Here is a 20,863-nt window from a genome sequence, read left to right as displayed (position 1 = left end):
ATGTTTACGCAGTATTTTATTGTTGTAGCTGGTCGAGATCGATATTTTCAAATTCAGAATTGTATTGACTCTAGACCATTGTTACATGGTGTACAAACAACATATACAATACAATAATGACAAAACTTTGGGTTCATCTACAGTATCTGCAATAAAAAAGTAAATGTTAGCATACTCCAAATAGACAGTTTAAATACTTTGGCAAGTGTTAAGGAGGGTTCAGTTTTAGAGGTTGATTGCCATCGTCATGGGGCATCGGTCAGAATCCATGAATGAGCCACAGAGAAGTTCAGTTCATTCAACGAAGATTTATTTAACAAAAGGGGGTGAGGCAAATGATAATGGATAATATAACAGAACAGACACACATGGGTTGGAGAATCTAGGAAGAAACAAATATAAATTACAACTTAACAAAGTCAATATTCTTACATGTTCATCATAAAGTAACTAGATAAATAAAGCTGTCATTCAAATATCAGACATGCGATCAAGATATAAGCTGCAAAGTAAAACTCATTTTACCAGCTGCCGCCCCATGTGAAGGTGTAAAAGAGACTGACTAAGAGTGAATGCAGTCTTAAATAAGGAGTGACCAGGTGAACTCAATCAGGTAATTAGGGTGGAAACAAAAGCCAATCAGTGGTGAAGACAGGGGAGGAAAGGAAGTGAGGAACAGGAAGTGAGGTAGGTGTGGAAAGCAAGTGCCAAAATAAGATAAAAAATAGGGATCTTTAGTACAGCAAGTATAGGCTTCTTTTCCCCTAATTATGTTAGCATTGAAGGTTGGTATGATGTCTTTATATCTGCAGTGGATTCTGGTGTGGGCTGCTGATACAGTTTAATCCAACTCAATGTATGTTTTGTCTATTAAAACTTAATCTGCAAAGTTACTAGTAATTATCAAATAGATGTGGAGTAAGAAATACAATATTTTCCTCTGAACTGTGGTGGAGGAGAAGTACTGTATGAAGTTGTATAACATACAAATATTCGAGTAAAGTATCTCAAAATTGTACAGTACTTGAGTAGATGCACCACTTTCCAAAAGTATTGTTGTCTTTCTTATTGGAGTAGTGAGGCTTAAAACTTTTTCTTTTTTATATTATTTCAGACATTACAGTATATGGTTACTGTGACAGAGATAACAGATAACAAGAAAAAAGACAGACAATAGGACAAAAGGTTTACATAGGCTACAACGAACAGTGCCATAGACCTAGTTGGCATTCCAACAAAACAAACGAAGTAAACGAGCTAGATAAACGAGGAAAATGAATGTATGAGATATATAAATCTAGACTAGTAGCCTATATGCATATGAGATAGCTGTAGCCTATAATAAAAATACTAATAGAGATGCATGACAATTGTAATAAAAACTCAGGAAAAGGTGCTGTGTGTAAGCAAAAGGGAACAATAAATACATCAATTAAAATCAAAATCTACAAACACGTCTAATATGTATGTTTAATCCTGAAAGTGATGTAGTTTTCTTTAAACATCGTTTTTAAAACACATGGTAAAAATGCGAGTGATAGGAGACAAAGTTTTTTTTTTCTAGGCTACTACTACTTTTTACACACACACACACACACACACACACACACACACACAGACTGACCATGTGATGTGATTGCCCCCTGTTCCGGTTACAAAGGGAGGGAGGAGGGAGGCAGCAGTTCAATGTAAACCTTCACACTGATGGAAAGAAGCGGCCAACATCAGGAGCAGAGTCCCTCACTCAGCCGGCGCTGCAATTTACCCAAAATGTTCAATTTGTTTCTCCAGCGCGGATTAAAACTCCGCGAGCCCTCGGCCTCTAATGGGGAGCAGCTGCATGAACTAGTGGACAGACTTCCATTAACAGTTTTTCTTTGCCGCCGGCCAGGTCACCGAGCTGAGCACGCACTGTGACAGGAAGAGCGACATTAAACTGACTATTTACTAATGTGGCACGTTTTTTCCTGTTCTGATAGAGAGACCGGATCACGGGGACAGGTGACCTTAAAGCTGCGCGTTATCTTTCTCTGAAAAGCCTCGAGGAAGTTGAAGAGGAGAGAAAGGGTAAGGACTGCAAGAATTCAATTTCAGCTCTAAATTCTGCTTCAACTACCGGCAGCACTATTAGGCTACTATTACTACCATGGACTGTAAAATAATTACTACTATCATTATTATTACTCCACAGTTTGTTAGATATTTTCTACTGGTGTTTTCTGATCAAGCGGTAGATGAAGGGATCAGGAGACACCTGACAAACTGCTGAGGCATTGCTGCAGGAGTGTTGATTGGCCTGGAGCGTGATGCTGTTTGCAGCCGGTGGGTTTAACAACAAGACAACAGCAGCTCCCAGGAGGAGGGTTAACTTGTCACAGACATTACCTCATCAAATGACTCTGACCTGACTCACATAGGAGCCAGGGGCTGCAGGCCACAGCATGGGCAACTCCTCCAGAAAGGGAGAGGGAGAAGAGGAAGAGGAGGGGGCGAAGGGTGGTGAGGAGGCAGAAATCACAGAGAAGAAGAAAGAGGAGGTGGAGGTGGAGCAAGAGCTTCCAATGGGGGTGGAGGAGTTGTTTGAGAGTGGAGATCCCGTGCTGGACTTGAGCTACCGTAAATTTAAGCGGTTGCCTTCACGTGTTAGTGGACTAATGCATCTGGAAAAGCTGTATGTTTGTGGAAACAGCCTGCGCACTTTGCCCGACAGCATCTCCCAGCTGCAAGGTCTGCGGATCCTTGCCCTAGACTTCAACAAGATGGAGGACGTTCCCGCAGCCGTCTGCCAGCTCACTAACCTCACTCGCCTCTACCTGGGCAGCAACCGGCTCATGTCACTCCCGCCCGAGGTGAGGAACCTGCAGAGTCTGCGCTGCCTGTGGATGGAGAGCAACTACTTCCAGATGTTTCCACTGGAGCTCTACGACCTGCCCAACCTCAAATCCCTTCAGATTGGGGACAACCGGCTGAAGAGGCTGCCTCCTGACCTCTGGCGAATGGAGGCTTTGAGGGGATTATGGCTCTATGGGAACCGCTTTGAAACTTTCCCCAAAGTCCTGCTGCGCATGGAGGGTTTGGAGATACTGGATCTGGACCGCAACAAGATATCAGAGTTTCCTAGCCTGAAGCGCCTCCACGCCCTGCGCCTCTTCTCCTACGACCACAACCCAGTGGACAGCCCACCTAAAGTGGGCGAGGAGGTGCTCGTGGTTGGAGAAGGTGCTGCAGAGTTCTTGGAGAAGCGTGAGGCCAGAAACGAGAGACGACGAAAGGCCGCAGAGCAAGAGGCCGAAGAGTTGGCTCTAGCAGGAGAGGAGCCGGTGATTCACGGCATCCTAAAGAATAGCAGCTCCAACTCAAAACAAGCTCTGGTGACTTTAGGGGACGCAGACATTAAAGAGGAAGAGGCAATGGAGGAGGAGGAGGAGGAGGAGGAGGATGTGGAGGTGCCTGTCACTGAGTACGATGGAGCTGAGCTTGAATATGATGAAGAGGGGGTTGAATATGAGACAGAGGAGCTGATATGTGAGGGAGAGGGGTTTGAATATGAGGGGGACGAGCTGGAGTACGAAAGGGCTCAGATGGACTATGAGTATGAGGAGCTGGAGGACACAGGGAGACAAGATGAAGGGGCATGAAAAACCCCTCATCCATTAAGACTAAGATGATCTGCAGGCAGGTGGAGGTGAATGACCTCCACCTTTAATCAATTAGCTGTGCTGCTAATCTATCGTTAACTGTGAAAATGAATTAGCATTGAGGCATTATAAAACTGTAAACTGACAGCACTTGTGACATCTCTATCAGCTGCAAATGACCAAATCAGAGCAGGGCTCAGATGGAGTGCGTGCGTGCGTGCGTGTGTGTGTGTGTGTGTGTGTGTGTGTGTGTGTGTGTGTGTGTGTGTGTGTGTGTGTGTGTGTGTGTGTGTGTGTGTGTGTGTGTTACATTAGGTTTTTTTTCTGTGTGTACACATGAGACCAAGTCTTCCCTTATTAAATATTCTCAGCTGATGAATTCAGTGTCAATCATTTATGGGTAAATATGTCTTAATTGGGAACCAGTGAACGCACCAGCTACTGTTTACTTCACCAACACTCTGTAGTATTTCCACACATCATGGTCAGTGTCTGTTTTATGTGCCAGTGCAGCTCGGCTCGACTTATTGCTGTTTTAATAAACCAAGGCACTGTGTGCACATGTAAATGTGTGTATTGGATTTAGATCTACAAAATATTTATGACATGCTAAACACAAACCCCCAACCCTTGTCAGTGTTGTGTAAGCAGTCCTGTGAGTGTCAGTGCCAAGAAAGAGAGGGAGACAAGCAGGATTATTAAAGGGATGGGTGATGGGAATAGCTGGGGAGCCTCACCATAAAAGGTAAGTCCATAGGGAGGCTGCAAACATGAAATAAATTCAAAAATATCAAGCAGGTTTTTTTTTTATTCAAATAAAACAACCTGAAGCCCCGTGCAGGTCAGAGACTCAGGTCCGTCATGACTTTTGTATACACCTTTTTGTCAGTGACTGCACCTTTACTACCTCTGTCTCTAACAAGCAGGTCTGGCCCTTGTTCTCCTCTCATCTCTGCACTCATTATTCATGGGGGGCTCGTATGTAATCCAATCTTCTCTCCCTCCACGTATCTTTTTCTCCCATCTCATTGAAAGAGTGAAATATTTATCCCAATGCTAAAATATTTATGCTTGTTCTCCTGTGGAAGCGTGTCTCGACTCATGCTTTCAACATTTGGAGAACAGACTCAAACTGATGTTTGCTTTTCTTATATTCTTAAATGTTAACATATAAAACCATATATTTTACATATATGTAAGGGTATTTGTGTTATGTCTAGGGCTGCAACTGATTATTTTTGTTATGTAATTAATTTCCTGATTCATTTTCTTGATTAATTAATGGATTGATCCATTGAATATCAGAAAATAGTGAAAATCGCCCTTCAAAGTTTCATAGACTGCAAGTTGATGTCTTCAAACAGCTTGTTTTGTTTGACCAACAGTCTAAAAAACTGAAGATATTGAGTTCCCAAAAAGCAGCAAATCTTCACATTTGAGAAGCAGGAACCAGTCACTTTTTGTAATTTTTAAAATAAAAAACTATTAATTTTCAAAATTGTTGCCAAAGTTCCTTCAGAGCTGCAACTAATGATTATTTTCATTATCAATTCATTTGTCAACACTTTTCCTGACTAATAGCTACAATCGTTTTGTCTATGAAAGAAAACAGCGGAATAATGCTCATCACAGCTTCCTGAGTCCAATGTGACATCTTCAAATGTCTTATTTTGTCTGACCAAAACCGGTGTTTAGCAGGTGTAATGTTTACCATCTCAGTTGCTAACATTTGCTAATTAGCACTAAACACAAAGTACAGCGAAGGCTGATAGTAATGCAGTTAGTTTAATTAGACAAAATGAAATGTTGACCTGATGATGGCACTAGAGCATCCCCAGTTATTACAATTCATCCAGAGGGGGACATAAATGTGTGCACCAAATGACAAGGCAATCCATCCAATAGTTGTTGGATGGTGGTGCTAGGGGAAAAGTCAGGGGATATCCAAAGTCAGTGGGTTTCATCCTCTGGAGACCATGAATGTCTGTACAATCTGTCTGAAAAATGTCATGACGATACATCTAAGTTGTTAAGATATTTCATTCTGGACCAAAATGGTGGACCAGCTGGCATTGCTATCCCTAGAGCTGCTAGCATGGTTAAAATTTCCATAAAGCATATTATTTCACTGTTCACTTCAGGAAGATGGCAGCTAATTAAACATGATCTGCTGTCTATATTTTGCTGACACCAACATTTATTTGCAGACACTGTGTGGTTTTATGTATCTTTTGTTTTGACACAGCAATACCGTGTTTATTTGACTTGTGTGTTGAAAATGTAAAACCACTGCAAGTTCTGACAGTTGGCACACAGTAGGTGTATAGTATGGAGCTATAATGACACATGATACAAATGTGATGCTTTTGGAAACTCAACGCTTGTTCTCGGTCTGTACTCTGCTGCTCGTTCCACAACGGTGGGTGGCAAAACACTTTGACACAACGCAGACATCGATGGGAATCGGTGCCATACTTTTAGTGGGTATAATTATTTTGCTCATTAGTTTACACTCCTCTCATTCTCTGTAGGTCAGTGACAGCGAGGCAGTCAATGCATCATCTCCTTCACTCCCTCTTTGGCTTTCACACGACTCACTTCACACTCACTGTGACTGGCAGCTTTCCAGCTCACACAAAAAGACTTCATAAAGAGATGAACATGAGCCGTTTTTTTGACAGGACTATTGTAAAACAACAGAAGGGGGAGTGATAAAAGTTTTCAGTATTCAATTATAAGGATATGTAATCCTGCAACAGTTCTTACTCACACATCCAGTCTGCACAAATCAACCAGAGTAATGTGTCAAGAACAAATTTTATTTTTAGTCATGCAGGTACCATCTCAGGTGTGTGAAGGTCTAGCCTCTTAAGATGAACCTGTGAAATTAAAGTAGGTCATGTGAGACAAAGGAAATGTATGCACGATGGGACTTCATGTGATGGGACTTCTTGTTCGTGTACCTGTCCATGTCTCGACGATTGTAGCCGCTGTCTATTTTTGCACTGATGATTCCGGCACAAGTATGGCCAGATTTCAACTTTTCATAATCGCCATCATGACAAAACCTGGAAAATAAATACTTTTTTTAGCTGGATATTTGACAACCAAACAGTATAAAACTGAAAGTATTAAACACACTTACATGCTTTTATAATGTGTGTTGAAGTGTGAACCATCAAAAGGTGTGTTAGGGAAAGCCTGGTTGTTTGGAGCATTGAGAAGAAACCCTGTGGGCTCCTACAAAACACAACAGCAGGCTAAAAACACCATATAACATTTTCAAACACAGGTACTATTAATTAAAGGTAAAAATATATAACCTTTTTTCCAATTGTCTTCTCAGTTGGTGCATTACTTTTAGTCTGGGGTGATGGCAAAAGGGAGGTCTAGAAGAGCAGACGGAAGGATGTTAAAGTTAAAGTGATATCATTAAAATCTTCTAGAGCTGAATGGACGGGGATCAATACTTACTGGGCAGGCCAAGGGAGCAATGGCACCTCGCGTGAATCCTGTTTCTCGAGAAAAACGGCTGCTGCACAGACTCGGTCTCGCCTCAGTGCCCTCAAACACAAGCACAGAAAGATGCTGTTACAAATTATGAAAAATAATAGTACAAACTGCATCCTTCCAAAAGAGAGTCAGTCAGAGTGGATAAGTTCTGTGGATCTAACCTGCAGAAATGACGGTGGCATGAAATCATTTTTCATCACTGAGCTGTGAGTCTGGAGAGGTTCAACCTGTACAAGACAAAAGAATGAAAGTAGACAGTGCTCGGGGGAAGACAGACCACACATATAACTGGTGTACCTAACTGTGTGAGTACAGATGTAAATATAGTCTAGTAATACTTGTAATTTATTTTACAAGAATGATTATTTTCAAAAATTACCATGCAGCTTTTTTTCTCCTGAAATGTGTTTAGTTGAAGGTCTGTTCCCTCGGTGAAACCACTTTGTCCTCTTGGACGCACGGTAGCATGGTTCTGGGAAACTAAAGGAAGTGTGACATTTACAAACGGCAACAGGCTACAAGGAGTCCTCATTCTCTTAAACATGGCAACTACAACAGCCTAGAATATAATTATTGTTTTTTTCTCCCCCCATCATCTATTCCTGCTTTTTGTGTCTTTAAACTTTAAATTCACATCAACTTTATAATTTTACCTGTTGGTGTGAGACGATGTGGCACAAACAATCTTTGGTATTCTGTCTGAAGAGAAATATTCATGAGGACAGATAATGAGAAATTTACAACTCAAGTGTCGTTATCTTTCTGTCCTACCTTTTCCTCTACAGTCACTGTTCTCGGACGAGCCCTCAGCTGATAGAAGCCGCTGTCACTGGGTTTGTTAATGAGGTTTGGCAAAGGCCCCGAACAATCAGACCGGATGTGAGGCCGGTAGTGTTGTTTGGTTTGAGACATGAAACTGTCCGATAACGAGAGTCTGCAGAAAAAAAAGCATCACACCTATGTTGAGGAAAAAGTTTGAAGCTAGAGAGGAAGTTGGAACTTGTTTTATTTATCACAGTTGGGCTATTAACAGTCAATAGAATCAGTTCAGGAACTTGGTTTACAAGAATGCAAACACAGAAGAACCTGTGCTATCAAACATGTTCTTGTATCTTATGAATTCAAATGAATGAGAGGCTTAAAGTGTCAGTTAAGCAAAATGACAAAAAATATACTTGTTTTCTTGTCTCTAGTGGTTTTGAGCCATGCCGATAGCTTTAAAGATAGCCCTCTAGCAGAGAGGAGTGGTGTGGTCCTCATTGCATTGAAAATTTGATTTAACAAAGAGAAACAATAGTAACAGTAACTACTCTACTGTATATATTAGCTACTATTTCTTTGGTAGAAAGTATCTCCTATGGAAAGTATTAAGTATTAAAATCTGTACAGTAGTAATTACTAAATAGGGACATTGTTTCTGCTTAATCACATTTTTCAATAAAATGAGCATCAGAGATGAACTTCTATTCCCAAGATATATATCTTAAAAGCCCTGCACACCCATGGAAAATTCTCTCTTATCAAGACTGTGTTAGCGAGTACAGACACTGCTTGATTGACATTATATTGAACTCTCCTGTTAGCTTTGTTGCACCTATTAGATGGACAAATATCACCTCTAGGCTTCTCTTTTTTTCACAGCAGACACATTGACTTGTCATTGTGGGAAAAGCATACATGTTGCTAATAACATTAATGATGGCTTTGTTCTATTTAAGTGTCCCAGTAAGGTATAACAGTGTGGCAGTGAGCCAGAAACTGAATCTAAATGGAATTTAGCCATCTCACACACACACACACACACACACACACACACACACACACACACACACACACACACACACACACACACACACACACACACACACACACAGAGTGTACCGACACAGGTGTTTTCACTTGCGATTGTCTGATCCTCATTTTAGCTCCAGGGTGATTGAAAACCCCTGTGGGCCTTTAAGGCTGCTCTAGAGATCAACTAGCAACAGGTAATGTTTATACTCCTCACCTGCCCTGACACTTACCCAAACTGGGGGTTGTCAATGCGGTCCAAACTGGGCCTGTAATATATGGCTGGTCTCTGGTTTGAAGTGAAGCCCGTCTCACTGAGATGTCCAGAAGTGAAGTTCACCCTGCCCGGGTCTGACACAGTCAGACAGAAGTTATTTATGTTTATGCTGAGACCTTTTGACTATGTCCTTTAGTTTTCCCCCTCATCATGCACTCTCTCACCATGAAAAGTGTTGTAGAGTTTGACTGTGTTGCCGGTCAGTCGTCCCCTGCTGCCTGTTGCTCCAGCAGTCGGCATGACTATCTTCCCCTGCTCAGCCATCTGTGACTGCTGTAATGGAAACCTTCGCTGACAGTGATGGATGGCAAAAGTCCTCTGGGCATGTGCACAGTACTGTAACCATAAACAAAAGCAAATAACATGTAACTCCTTTTGTTTAGTTTTTTTAGGTTTGACAGAATCCAACAGAACTCAAAGCTTTCTGAAGAAATGATTACAGAGTCTATAGCAAATGATGCAATAAGTGCTCCCTTCTATCAAATGCTGTTTGAGTGAGGAGAAACATTAAGCAGCACTGCAGTACAGCTACAGATATAAGTATTACAACAGATATTAATCACCCTGGAAAAAAAGGAAAGCTTCACTAACTCCCCAGACGTACCTGCAACTCCAGGTTGTTCTTCACCTTTCTGTGTTGTGGTGGTTTTGTAGGTAAACAGGTCTCTGTTGCTAGGAGATTCAGCATCAGTACAGCTTAAGAGTGACTCCAGAGCATATTTGCAGTCTATGCTCCAGAGTGAAGGGTTGGCTGCTAACATGTACAGTTAACATCAGATAGTGTTTGTACTGTATATCAACTCAACGCTTTTATTTCTTATACATCTGTCCTATGCAAATTATTTGATCATTACAAAATAATATTGCAGCCTCTGGCACAAACGTATGTCACAATGTTTTTCATACAAGACACAGCAATCCTGGAATGTCAAGGCTTTTTTGTTTTGTTCAGTAGGGTCTTTGTTTGTATTCGTAGAACCACCATTTGGAGTTGCAGAAGCTGTACGTTTGAACCATTGATCAGCACTTATCATTATGATTATTTTTTGGCCTTTATTAGATAGGATAGCTGAAGAGGGGGAGAGAGAAGGGGGATGACATGCAGCAAAGGGCCGCAGGTCGGACTTGAACCCGGGCTAAGGACTGAGCTTTAGCATATGGGGCGCACGCTCAACCAGGTGAGCTACCAAGGCACCCAGCACAGCAGTTTCTCACTTTTCGAGTTGTCAGACATTCTTAAAAGCAGCAGGTTGTGTTCAGGTGTCAGGGGGTGTCCTATGCAGTCGGCCTACTGTATCATAGCTGGTAGTTAGTTGGTTATTGTAATAATAAATATACCAAAGAGCTAATTTCTCATCTATGTGTGTGTTTGTTTTAGTCCTAAACACAAATATGTGAATATTGTTTTACCAAATCATAATTTCATTTTTTTTTTAAACAAATATATATTTTTTGCTAATTTGCTCCATAATTATGACTGCAGAAGTACCCCCTGGGGTACAAGTACCCGTTCCAGTACCCCTGGTTGGGAATGACTGTTTACTATTTGACCAAATGTTGCTCATTCAAACATGTCCTCAATAATATATAATATCATTATTATTTCTAGAAGGACTAATGATAAAAGTAGTAGTCAACACTGTACTATATTGCATTATATTACACTTATTTTATATTATGCTTTATGGTTGTATTCTGTTTACTTTCTATTAACATTTTACATTATTATATCATTACATCGTGTTAACATTTATTATTTATAAGCAATATATAAAAATATACTTGCTTATGTAAAAAATATCACATATAAGGCCATTTTAAGTGATAATGTACAGTATTTTAATTGTATGTCATATTCTCATTCATTATCTTTTTATTTACCAGAATCCAGTTACGGATGCTTTAAAGGAGGAGTTTAATTTGTTGACAATACATCATTAAATAATTCAAAAGATATAATCTGCTTACAACTACATTTTACTGTGTTATATACATTTAGTAAATGTATAATTTTATGCTTATAAATGCTATATTAAAGTGGGTTAAAAAAGGGGTTAAAGTAAAGTGTTACCGTTATGGTGTAGTGTACATACAGTATATTGCACATACATGAAAAAAAATAACTTCATATATGTAATTTATTATTCTTATTTAAAACCTTGTAACCCAGTTTATATTGGTAACAGTACGCACATCGTAGCAGCCTGTTTTTGATTTTTTTTTTACATCAGCATTACTCTAATAAGTCACTGTACTACCTTAATAAGATTATTCCTGCACATATATATTTGCACAAATGTGTTTATGTTTTATTTATTTAATTCAGATAGTTCCTTATGTATTTTCATAATCTGTTTTAAGGATAGTGGGTGTCGTAGGCTTTACAGATTGTAAAGCAGTTGAGGCAAATTTGTGATGTATAAATAAAATGGACTTACATTACATTTTAGCTGTGCAGCTTTTTGGAGTATAACACCCTCAGCAGACTGAACAGTTTCTCCATTTGTCCATTGGATGGCAGTGTGATGCCACAGTGGCACTGACTTCAGTCTAGCCAAGAAAAGATGTAAGGTTATGTAAAAAATGATGGATGGCTTGAAATTTGCATGATATCTTGATAAAAATGTCCATCCGAAACAGGGAGTTATCATCCACCGCTGTTAACAGGAGAAAATGTCCGTACACCATCTATACATATAGACTTCATCTACATGAGCATCTCAATTTAATCTGGAGCATATCCACCTCCTGTATTTAGGCCATCAGTATAAAAAAACAGTCTCAGTTTCATTTTTCCAGATGCAGATATATATATATATATATATATATATATATATATATATATATATATATATATATATATATATATATATTTTTACTAATTAACCACCAACAGGAGGATATTTCTATTAAAGAGGTAAAAGAGTGTGGTATTTTTACACAACCTCTACTTTATATCAGAGACCCCATATGCTCTCCAAACACACAATATGAACTTCAAACAGAGTGATTTTCTTCCCTGTTTATTATGAGAATTACAGTATAACATCTAACTGGGGTTTTTCCATGACAACCTGCCACCCCCGTGGATCACTAAATCTGACAATGCATCATCGTCACATCATCTCCACACATTGCCTTTCATTCTCAATCCTATTCCTTCTCATTTCCTTGGACTCACACTGCATTTTCACCTCGGTCACTTCATGCTCCCCTCCATCTGTCCAACGCTGGCAGTCGGAGGAGCCTATCTTTACCAAGCTGTTGCTTGTGTTGCTGTTCCACAGTCTTTCTTGCTTGACGTGCTGTCATGCCAAGCCTGGAACTGTTTATTATCTTCTCCAAAAAAATAACTACAGGGAAACGCCTGCATCATTGAAACTGACAGTCTCATTTCCTGCTTCTTTTCTCTTAAACACAATGTGCACATTATTGGCATTTCTAATTATAAACTCTCGGGGATCCATACAGCAGGAATAGACCAGGCGCCTATTTTCATTTCATTCAAAGATTACACCAGATGATTTCACTTAATAGAACAACTTCAGCCTCAGAGTCAGAGAGGAGCAACTGATCAGTGGGAGCATCAGCTGTACTGTTTGAAATGGAAACCTGCAGACTCTCCATGTGATTGTTCATATCTTCGGCAAAGCAATCTGTTCTGCATAATTCACATAACATGACTGAGCTGTAGCCAGGCTCAGTTATAGGTTAGATTCTTGATCAAATTGACAATACTGGAGAAAAAAGAAAAAGTAAGAAATGCTGCACCTTCTGCAACAGTTTACACTTGAGATACCAGTTACTAGTTAGAATACAGAGTGAGCTTAAAAGAGGGGGAAAAAAAGTGGGTGCAGTGGTTCTAAAAATAGATGGAAGTGATGCAAGCACGGGTCTCCCGTCGAGTTGATGCGCTTGGCTCGCCTGCAGCCGTCTGTTGTAGTTCTGGGAGGGACGAAACCTCGGCCCCTGTCTGCAGGAAGCTGGCTCGGTGCTCGTCTGCGTTTCCTGCCCAACTCTGATACTCTGCTGCACCAGGAGGAGAATCTCGACGGTTTCTCTGTCTGTTCAATAACCTGTTTCTATGTCTGCCATGGGATAGCATGGAATTAATATTTAGAGAGACATAAAGAGACAGCTCAAGCGCTAAGACCCTTCTTTGTGTGTCAGTTCTCAGAGGTGCGCTCTCTGCTTCACCGCCTCACTGTTCTGGGTCTTATCTGCTTCCTTTTTGACTGTACTTAATAGGCAAATCTGGCACGGACAGTTTGGAGTAAATTGCATTGTCATCTTTTTCCATTTTGATTTTTAGTCAGCTTTGGTGCATGCAATGCAAAAGAGGCAGGCTGTGATGAGGTGGATTCAGGCATAAAATACTGTGAGACATCCTAAGTCAAAACATGTACATTTCCTGACGTGTACAAGACAGACTATTTTGTAACTCGATGAGAAGCAGATTAAATTAAAGAAAACCAATTTCACTATCATGTTGAAGTTGCAAGATATGCCTTTGAATGTTTATGCTGTCTGATGGGTTGAAGTTGAAACACACAGCTGTTGATGTCAGAAGTGAAACAAACCATACAAACAAAGCAAGAGCTAATTAATGAGAAAATCTGTCATCATCCTGTGAATGGGATAAAAGATTCCGTCAGAGTGTAGCATGTAGCTGGGAGATTAATTTACCTTCATGCTGACTAATGTGATGCTCAGAGCAGAAACTTTCCACTATGCATTTTTAATTGCACTCAAAGGCAAACAACCTTCGCAAATTGCTGACTCTATCAGCAATTGGTATAACATGTTAAATTGGAATGATGTCATTACAGTTTATAATTATTTATATTGCAGTTTAATTACACTGTATGTCCATGTGTGTCTGAGATGATTGAAAACAGCAGAAAATACATCACATGGCCACAAGTATGTGGACATCCCTGTCCACATTTTGTTGTTGGGCTGTTTTTTTCCTTTCATTTTTGGGCTTGAAGCCTTACTTCCAACTAAGGGAAATGTTAATGTTACAACATATAATGGTATTTTACGTCAACCTTAGTGTGCATCCAAGTTGGCCTATTTAAATCTTTTTTTATATTAAGATATTTTTTAGGGATTTTCCTTTATTTAGAACAGCTGAAGAGAGGCAGTAAACGGGGAAGAGAGCGGTAGGATGACATGCAGTGAAGGACCTCAGGTCGGATTCAAACCAAGGCCGCTGGCAAAGACTGAGCCTTCATGGGGCGCACGCTCTACCAGGTGAGCTAGAGGCCGCCCCGACCTATTTAAATCTTAAGTATTTTTTGTTCAACCAACAGCTCAAAACCCAAAGACACTCTGTTTACTAACACAGAGGACTAAAAAACAGGGAATAGTCACATTTAGTAAGCTGGAACCAATAAAGTTTTTCTTTAACAAGACTATAGCCAGGCTAGCATATCTGTGATGCTAAGTTAAGGGATCACCAAAGTTATTTGAATTTATCCTCTAGGGACCTTGAATATCTGTAGCAAATGTCATGGCAATCCACCCAGTAGTAAAGACATTTCATTCAAAACCCAAAATGTCAACCTCATGGTGAAACTAAAGAGAAAGTCAGGGGATCACCAAAGTCAGTAAGACTCATCCTCTGGGGACCATGAATGTCTGTACAAAAGTTCATTGCAATCCATAGTTGTTGAGATAATTCCATTTGGACCAAAGTGGTGCCATCCCTAGAGCCACGCCATTAACATGGCTAAGAAGGACTTAGCTATAGCAGCATGTTAACACCCATGATTTTAGAATGAGATGCATACAGGTGTAGTGTTTGAGTGTCCACATACTTTTGTCTATTTAGTGTATCTCTATTGCCAACGGCTATCGTTCTTCAAATAACCTTAAAAGAAAACAAAACACAGAAAGAAAGACCATTTAATCTGTGTACACAGGTGTAGTAAAAATGATTCTTTAATATGGAACAAAATCAGAGCTCAGCTCCATGGCTCCGTCCATCCAACACAATCTGTAACACTGATGGGTGGAGGAGAACGAGAAAAACAACCAGTAAGATCACAGTCCGCTCGGCCAAAAAACAGGAGAGGCTAAAAAAAATCATGGAACGCAAAACCAAAGTGCTACTGGGTTTGACCTCGAGACGCCCTTGCTCCCGTCCCTCCTGACCCATGATGTGTCTACAAGGACAGGCCTCTCTGCTGCCTCCCAGGGCTCTACCACCTCCTCACCTACCTCACCCTTCTCACCCCCCACCCTGGAGGTCAGTGGCTCTTCAAACCAGTCAATGACCCGCTGACCTCTCCCAGCCCGGTGAGGTCAGCGTGAAGGCGGGTTTTGGAGGAGCAGAGAGGCAAGTGTGACGGTCTTTATGCTGAGTGAGCCGTCAGTTGTCAAAGGGACGTGAACACAGACAAGACGTCTTGGTTATTATCATGGCTCCGATGGAAATGTCTGTGGTTCAGTCCCTCTGTGTTTTACTCCCAGCCTACGTAATCTAATAAAATCATCAAATGTTGCTCACTTTAGATTTGGATGGAATGTTTGAAGTTTTTGAGGAAATGAGACGAGATTGGAGGGAGAGGATGTCTGCGTAGGCCGCCCAGTAAGAACCCATTACTATCCTAACACAGGGACATCAACAGAAGTACTACACAGATATGTACAGAGCGACCAAGCAACACATCAGAATACTGAGTAATAAATCTGGAGTGGGAAAGGGAAGGTAATAATAGTTACTACAAATGCACATATCCCACTACTTTTTTGTGTAGTTGGTCCAATCTTTAAGGCTATTCTTTCTCTTGCTACAAACGGGGAACATAGATTTGAGTCACAGGTCTGTGCTTAATCTGAATATGGCTGCTTTGTGTTTCTGCATGCTGGGCTGGCAGCTGCCCTTCTCCTCAGAGATTGTATAGAGAGGAGGCTAAAAGTACGACACTTAAGAAAGCAACATGAAGGTATGACCAGGGATGAGGATGCTCTTTTTTGTGCTAAATCATTCTCTTGTATGTAATGTGGAGGGTGACGGATGAGAGCTGCTAATGGACAAAGAATCACAGATAGATGAGGAAGCATGGATTACTGGGAAATTAGCCTGTGGTGGTGTATGCATGGCCAGCTGAATGGGAGAGTAAATGAGCAATTGAGCAGAGGAAGTGGAAATCTATACTTAGTGGAGGAATAAGATGAAGCGTTGTAATGAAAAACAGAGTGGACATGAGGAGAGAGAGAGAGAGAGAGAGAGAGAGAGAGAGAGCATCTGCCAGCTTCAGCCAACAGTCATCCTGCACCTTAACACACTGCTTCACACGACAAACTACATCAGAGAGGGAGGGAGGAGGGAGGCACTGCACAGAGAGCACTAGCACTATCATGGACGGACACATAACTACCATACACACACACACACACACACACACACACACACACACACTCACACACACACACACACACACACACACACACACACACACACACACACACACTACTGCACAGGGTCCCAGTCTGCGTTCCACTGCACTCTCCTGGCTGCCAGAACCTCGCTGTGTCTCATCAAGAAAAAACAACAACAAACGAACCGATCAACAAACAAACGGACGTAAAGAATAGACAACACACACTTTGGATCCCACTGGCAATAATAAAAAAATAAACCAGAAACCAAACCTAGGATATAAAAAGAGCCAGTGGCACTAGGTTTTACAGAAAGCATTTTCTCAATGACTGGCTTTTGAACAGCTCTATGCTTTTTCTTTTAGTCTACCAAGTATATACTATTAACCTTACCAGGCAGCTAAAATCTATACAGTACTGTCATTTTCATATATTTATAGATATTTATACACTATACAAAGTTGGCAAAATACATAAATAAATACATTAAATTAGATTGTACACATCACAATTGTGTGTTTTAAGTCAGAGCACTCTTTGTTGAAGAGGTGGGCCATGGCAAGTTGAGAAAGGAGGTGAAGAAAGAGAGTGAGAGTGTTACCCTGGACATCCCGTAACGCAAAGGAGTCACCATCACACTCGGTAAGTAATAATTCAGTGTATGGCGTTCGATTAATTATGTGTATTGCTTATTACCTACCTGATTAAAAATGTCCACATTATGGCAGGGGTTAGAGGCTGCTCTAACCGAATCACAAAGTCTACAGTATTTACAACCAGCGAGGAAAGAAAAACACACGTATTCTGAGGGATCTGGATTTAGGGAAAATAGTCAGAATTTATTTTCAGTGCATCGAGAAACGACAAATTGTGTGTGTGTGTATTTTCAGACTCCCCGTGGACTCCCTCTAAAGGATGGTATTACAAATGAAGGCAGGGCTGTATCCACTGTCCTTCCTGCAGACAGCTGCTGGGAGTATCGTCTGTACTATATCATGTCTGTGGAAGAGACAGTCCTAAAATACGAAACTGATAAGCTCTGTCCCTGCACTGTATACAGGCCCTGACAGATACATAAGGCTGTGGCATATGGAAAATAGGGAAGCAGGCGTATACACACCTGCAGTGAAAATAACTACAGCCCTGTGCAATTTTTTTGGATGCAGCGGTGGGCTGAATATATGTATGTTGAGAAGGCACAGGGCACATTTTGGACATCTGGAAAGATCAATCTTATTCTCCCTCACTTATTTCCAATATGTTTGCCATATGGCGGTTTATAGCACTAATCCCGGGTTATTCTTGCTGGAGTTTGAGAGTTCTTACAAATATCTGACTAAGCAGGAGACGAGCATATTACGTGGCAAATTCATGGCAGTCAGTTGTGCTTAATCATGAGTCTAACCCCACAATAAGAGGCTGAATCACAAGCATGCAAATTGTCTTTAAAAAGGGTCAGACGAATGATGTACGTCCTTCACTTGGAATCAACTCCCTCCTCCATACATGCCTATCCCCATATATGGCCTCCAGCAGAGCAATAATGACTCCAAATTCAATGAGGAAGGCATCATCAGTGTCAGTACAGGGCCAATCCTGTCTAACACAATGGCATTACAGTAAATCCCCAAGCCTATAAGCAGACAGGGTGAGATGTGATGCCAAGCGACCGGGGCAGACCGACTCCACAGGGAGTCGGTCTTACATAGCCAAGGAGCGCTTGATTTTTGTAATAAAAATGTTTAATGGCATACATAACACAGGCTACAATTTGTGCCACATATCGCTCAGTCTATTTCCTGAAATGTGTACGGGGGTAAAAGGTATGTGGCAGTGTTGCTACAGCGGGCCTGGGATGTGTTGGGTATCACTCCATCCCTTTGTTTCTCTTGCCCCGACCTCACGGCACCTCCAACAAAAATACAGCGGACATCAAAAGCCCTTATTCAAGAAGGGCAGGTATAATCAGCTTCAGCATCATCAACATCACCACTGTTACTCATCAATATCGTTTTCCCCTAATCGTTTCACGTGATAAATAAAAACCCAGCATACAACAAATGTCATATTCCATCAACGATATTTACATAAAGTTTCCAAAAACAGGATTTTCTTATCACATTTTTAAAAAGAAATAAATTCAACACAAGAACACCAGCACACACATACATACACAGTGACAGTCAAATGTGAACAAAAAGAAAAAGGATATTATTACTCATTGTTTTTCATATTCATTTTGTTACCATTTAAATAATGCTTACTTGAACCCTGATTGGGAGAAGTCACACTGGTTTTCACCAGATGCTTAAAACAATTGAAAGGGTGAGTTATGGGAGGCGAGGTCTGTCTGTGCAGGGCGAGACTCACACACTGACTGACTGGACATAAGACAAAGGTGACCCAGACAACTTCTGGGCTGACTCAGCCGTCATAATATGATTCAGCAGAAATAAACATCAACTGCAGTCCCTCTAGGATGAGATTACTACAGCCTGATTTTAACACACACACAGACACACACACACACACACACACACACACACACACACACACACACACACACACACACCAAGAGATAAAGCACAGCGTACCTTTAATTTAATATTGTACAAACTACAGCAAAGCAGGCACCTTTCCAACAGTGAGTCATTGACGCTCTTTAAGAAAGCCATATATATCAAGGAAAACTAGCGTCGCAGAATAAGGAATGGGCTGAGAGTATGACAAGGACAAACAATATCATCAGACTCTGAAGAATATCTTTCTAATCCCTTGGCAAACAGGTGTGACCCCTTCAGCCAATAAAGCTTTCAGTTATTTAGAAAGTAAATAGAGAAGGGAAGGCTGCAGGTGACAATGATGAATTTGGGGTGGACACACCCATCCTCTAAATAAACATCGTAGAGAAGATGAAAGTTCAGAAGATGAATCACTATATCCAGCTGCTGTAGACAGCTAGCAGCTCTGTACAGCAAGGTTTTGACGCTAAATGACAAATTGGCAGTGCTTAAATTTGCAGAAAAATAGAAACAAAAATTAAAGTGTGATAAAATGCTAAATAGAGAATCATCTAATAAACTGGGTAAAAATGTAATTTACATACTAAAAAGTCAGTTTTAAGAGCCTTAATTCAGTGGCAAAGTTGTGGGCAGTGTTTGCTGCGTCTGTCTTCTTAAATTAAACCTCAGTAATCAAACCGTAATTATCCACAGCTGCACCAGCGACCAGTTGGCCTTGTAAGGGAATGAAACCCTGATGAAAGTCAGAGCTGAGGCTGAAGCAAGTACACTGAGTGGAGTTAGTGAAAAAAGTCTTGACTGGGAGCATCTGCAACACTGCCATGCTGTATTCATGAGCTCAGGATTGCTCAAGGTTATTGCTGACAATGTTGGTGCCAACAAAACGCAATATGTTTAGAGGTGTGAGACAGGTGGCAGTATAATAAAACTGGGATTTGGAAATTGCTTCCTCCTTTATACTGTTTGGCTCTGAGCTTACCATTCATTTTAATGGTGCTGTTTGACTGCAGGCGATGAGAGAACATAAACATAATGTTTGAGACTCCTTGTTATTTTGTGAAAAATGCAACTTTTCTAGATACTCTGTGATACAAAAGTATCACAAAACTACATAACTTTTAAAACTAAAGCTCATGAAAGTAAGAGCAATATTACAATCACATTTGAGTATTTTGTTCTTGCCGTTCTTAGACGTAATAGTTAACTTTGTGACCATAAGCATCAATAGTCACTTAACCTCTTTTAATGTAGATACATTAGGATAAATTATAAGATACCAGCTGAATGAATAGTTGCATATGTAGAGCGTTGTTAGCCTGATGTTCTGTTCAACAGCTCAAAAAACATACTTCACGTTGTTTTATCATCTTGATACCTCATGACGTTTCCTGATTTTATGCAAACTAGTGCAATGTGCCTGTTTGGAATGGGCCGATTGCTTGGCCTGTGGTAATGCTGCTTGTAGAATTCTTCAAAACCAAACTGTACCCCAAAATTACTTACAGAAGGACCCCAATAAACCACTTAATATGCAACTCCACTGTATAGCCTACTACTGACTTACAGTGTAGGCTAGGTCTACATCAGAGGAAGACATTGTACTACTATATTTACCTGACAGAGAACGTGGCAGATTCAGAATGTAATCACAAAATATCACAATGAAAATGTGGAGTAATCAGACATTAGCCTCATAGACTCATGGCAGTGCGCTACCCACCTGGCCCGTTATG

The 20,863-nt window shown here is 40.7% G+C and overlaps 2 protein-coding genes and 1 long non-coding RNA gene across 6 annotated transcripts; 1 reads left to right on the top strand and 2 right to left on the bottom strand.

Moving 5' to 3' along the window:
• Window positions 1-295: 295 nt before the first annotated feature.
• On the bottom strand, window positions 296-930 carry LOC116038682. Its single transcript, XR_004102151.2, has 2 exons — window positions 526-930; window positions 296-382 (listed from the first exon to the last, which is right to left on the bottom strand). It is a non-coding gene; the product is annotated as an uncharacterized LOC116038682 (long non-coding RNA).
• A 700-nt stretch (window positions 931-1,630) lies between these two features.
• Window positions 1,631-4,017, top strand: LOC116038826 (leucine-rich repeat-containing protein 10B). 2 transcript variants are annotated; one of them, XM_031283512.2, is made up of 2 exons: window positions 1,631-2,067; window positions 2,418-4,017. In XM_031283512.2, exon 2 carries the CDS (start codon window positions 2,442-2,444, stop codon window positions 3,636-3,638), a length of 1,197 nt encoding a protein of 398 aa, XP_031139372.1. In that variant the 5' UTR covers window positions 1,631-2,067; window positions 2,418-2,441; the 3' UTR covers window positions 3,639-4,017. The 2 variants fall into 2 exon arrangements, with proteins under 2 accessions (XP_031139372.1, XP_035859487.1); XM_036003594.1 differs by having other exon boundaries at window positions 2,229-4,017.
• A 1,696-nt stretch (window positions 4,018-5,713) lies between these two features.
• ppp1r32 (protein phosphatase 1, regulatory subunit 32) lies at window positions 5,714-9,922 on the bottom strand. Of its 3 annotated transcripts, none has more exons than XM_036003253.1 (12): window positions 9,824-9,922; window positions 9,384-9,492; window positions 9,176-9,293; window positions 7,923-8,085; window positions 7,805-7,850; window positions 7,531-7,631; window positions 7,313-7,378; window positions 7,113-7,202; window positions 6,962-7,027; window positions 6,784-6,878; window positions 6,602-6,706; window positions 5,714-6,517 (listed from the first exon to the last, which is right to left on the bottom strand). In XM_036003253.1, the coding sequence occupies exons 1-12, from the start codon at window positions 9,905-9,907 to the stop codon at window positions 6,499-6,501; spliced, it is 1,062 nt and encodes a 353-aa protein (XP_035859146.1). In that variant the 5' UTR covers window positions 9,908-9,922; the 3' UTR covers window positions 5,714-6,498. The 3 variants fall into 3 exon arrangements, with proteins under 3 accessions (XP_035859146.1, XP_031139076.2, XP_035859145.1); XM_031283216.2 differs by having other exon boundaries at window positions 5,715-6,517; window positions 9,384-9,555; XM_036003252.1 differs by having other exon boundaries at window positions 5,715-6,517; window positions 9,384-9,510.
• Between the last annotated feature and the right edge of the window lie 10,941 nt (window positions 9,923-20,863).

Source organism: Sander lucioperca, chromosome 7, assembly GCF_008315115.2.
Source record: "Sander lucioperca isolate FBNREF2018 chromosome 7, SLUC_FBN_1.2, whole genome shotgun sequence".
Lineage (NCBI taxonomy): Eukaryota > Metazoa > Chordata > Actinopteri > Perciformes > Percidae > Sander > Sander lucioperca.
This window is presented reverse-complemented; position numbering and strand designations above follow the sequence as displayed.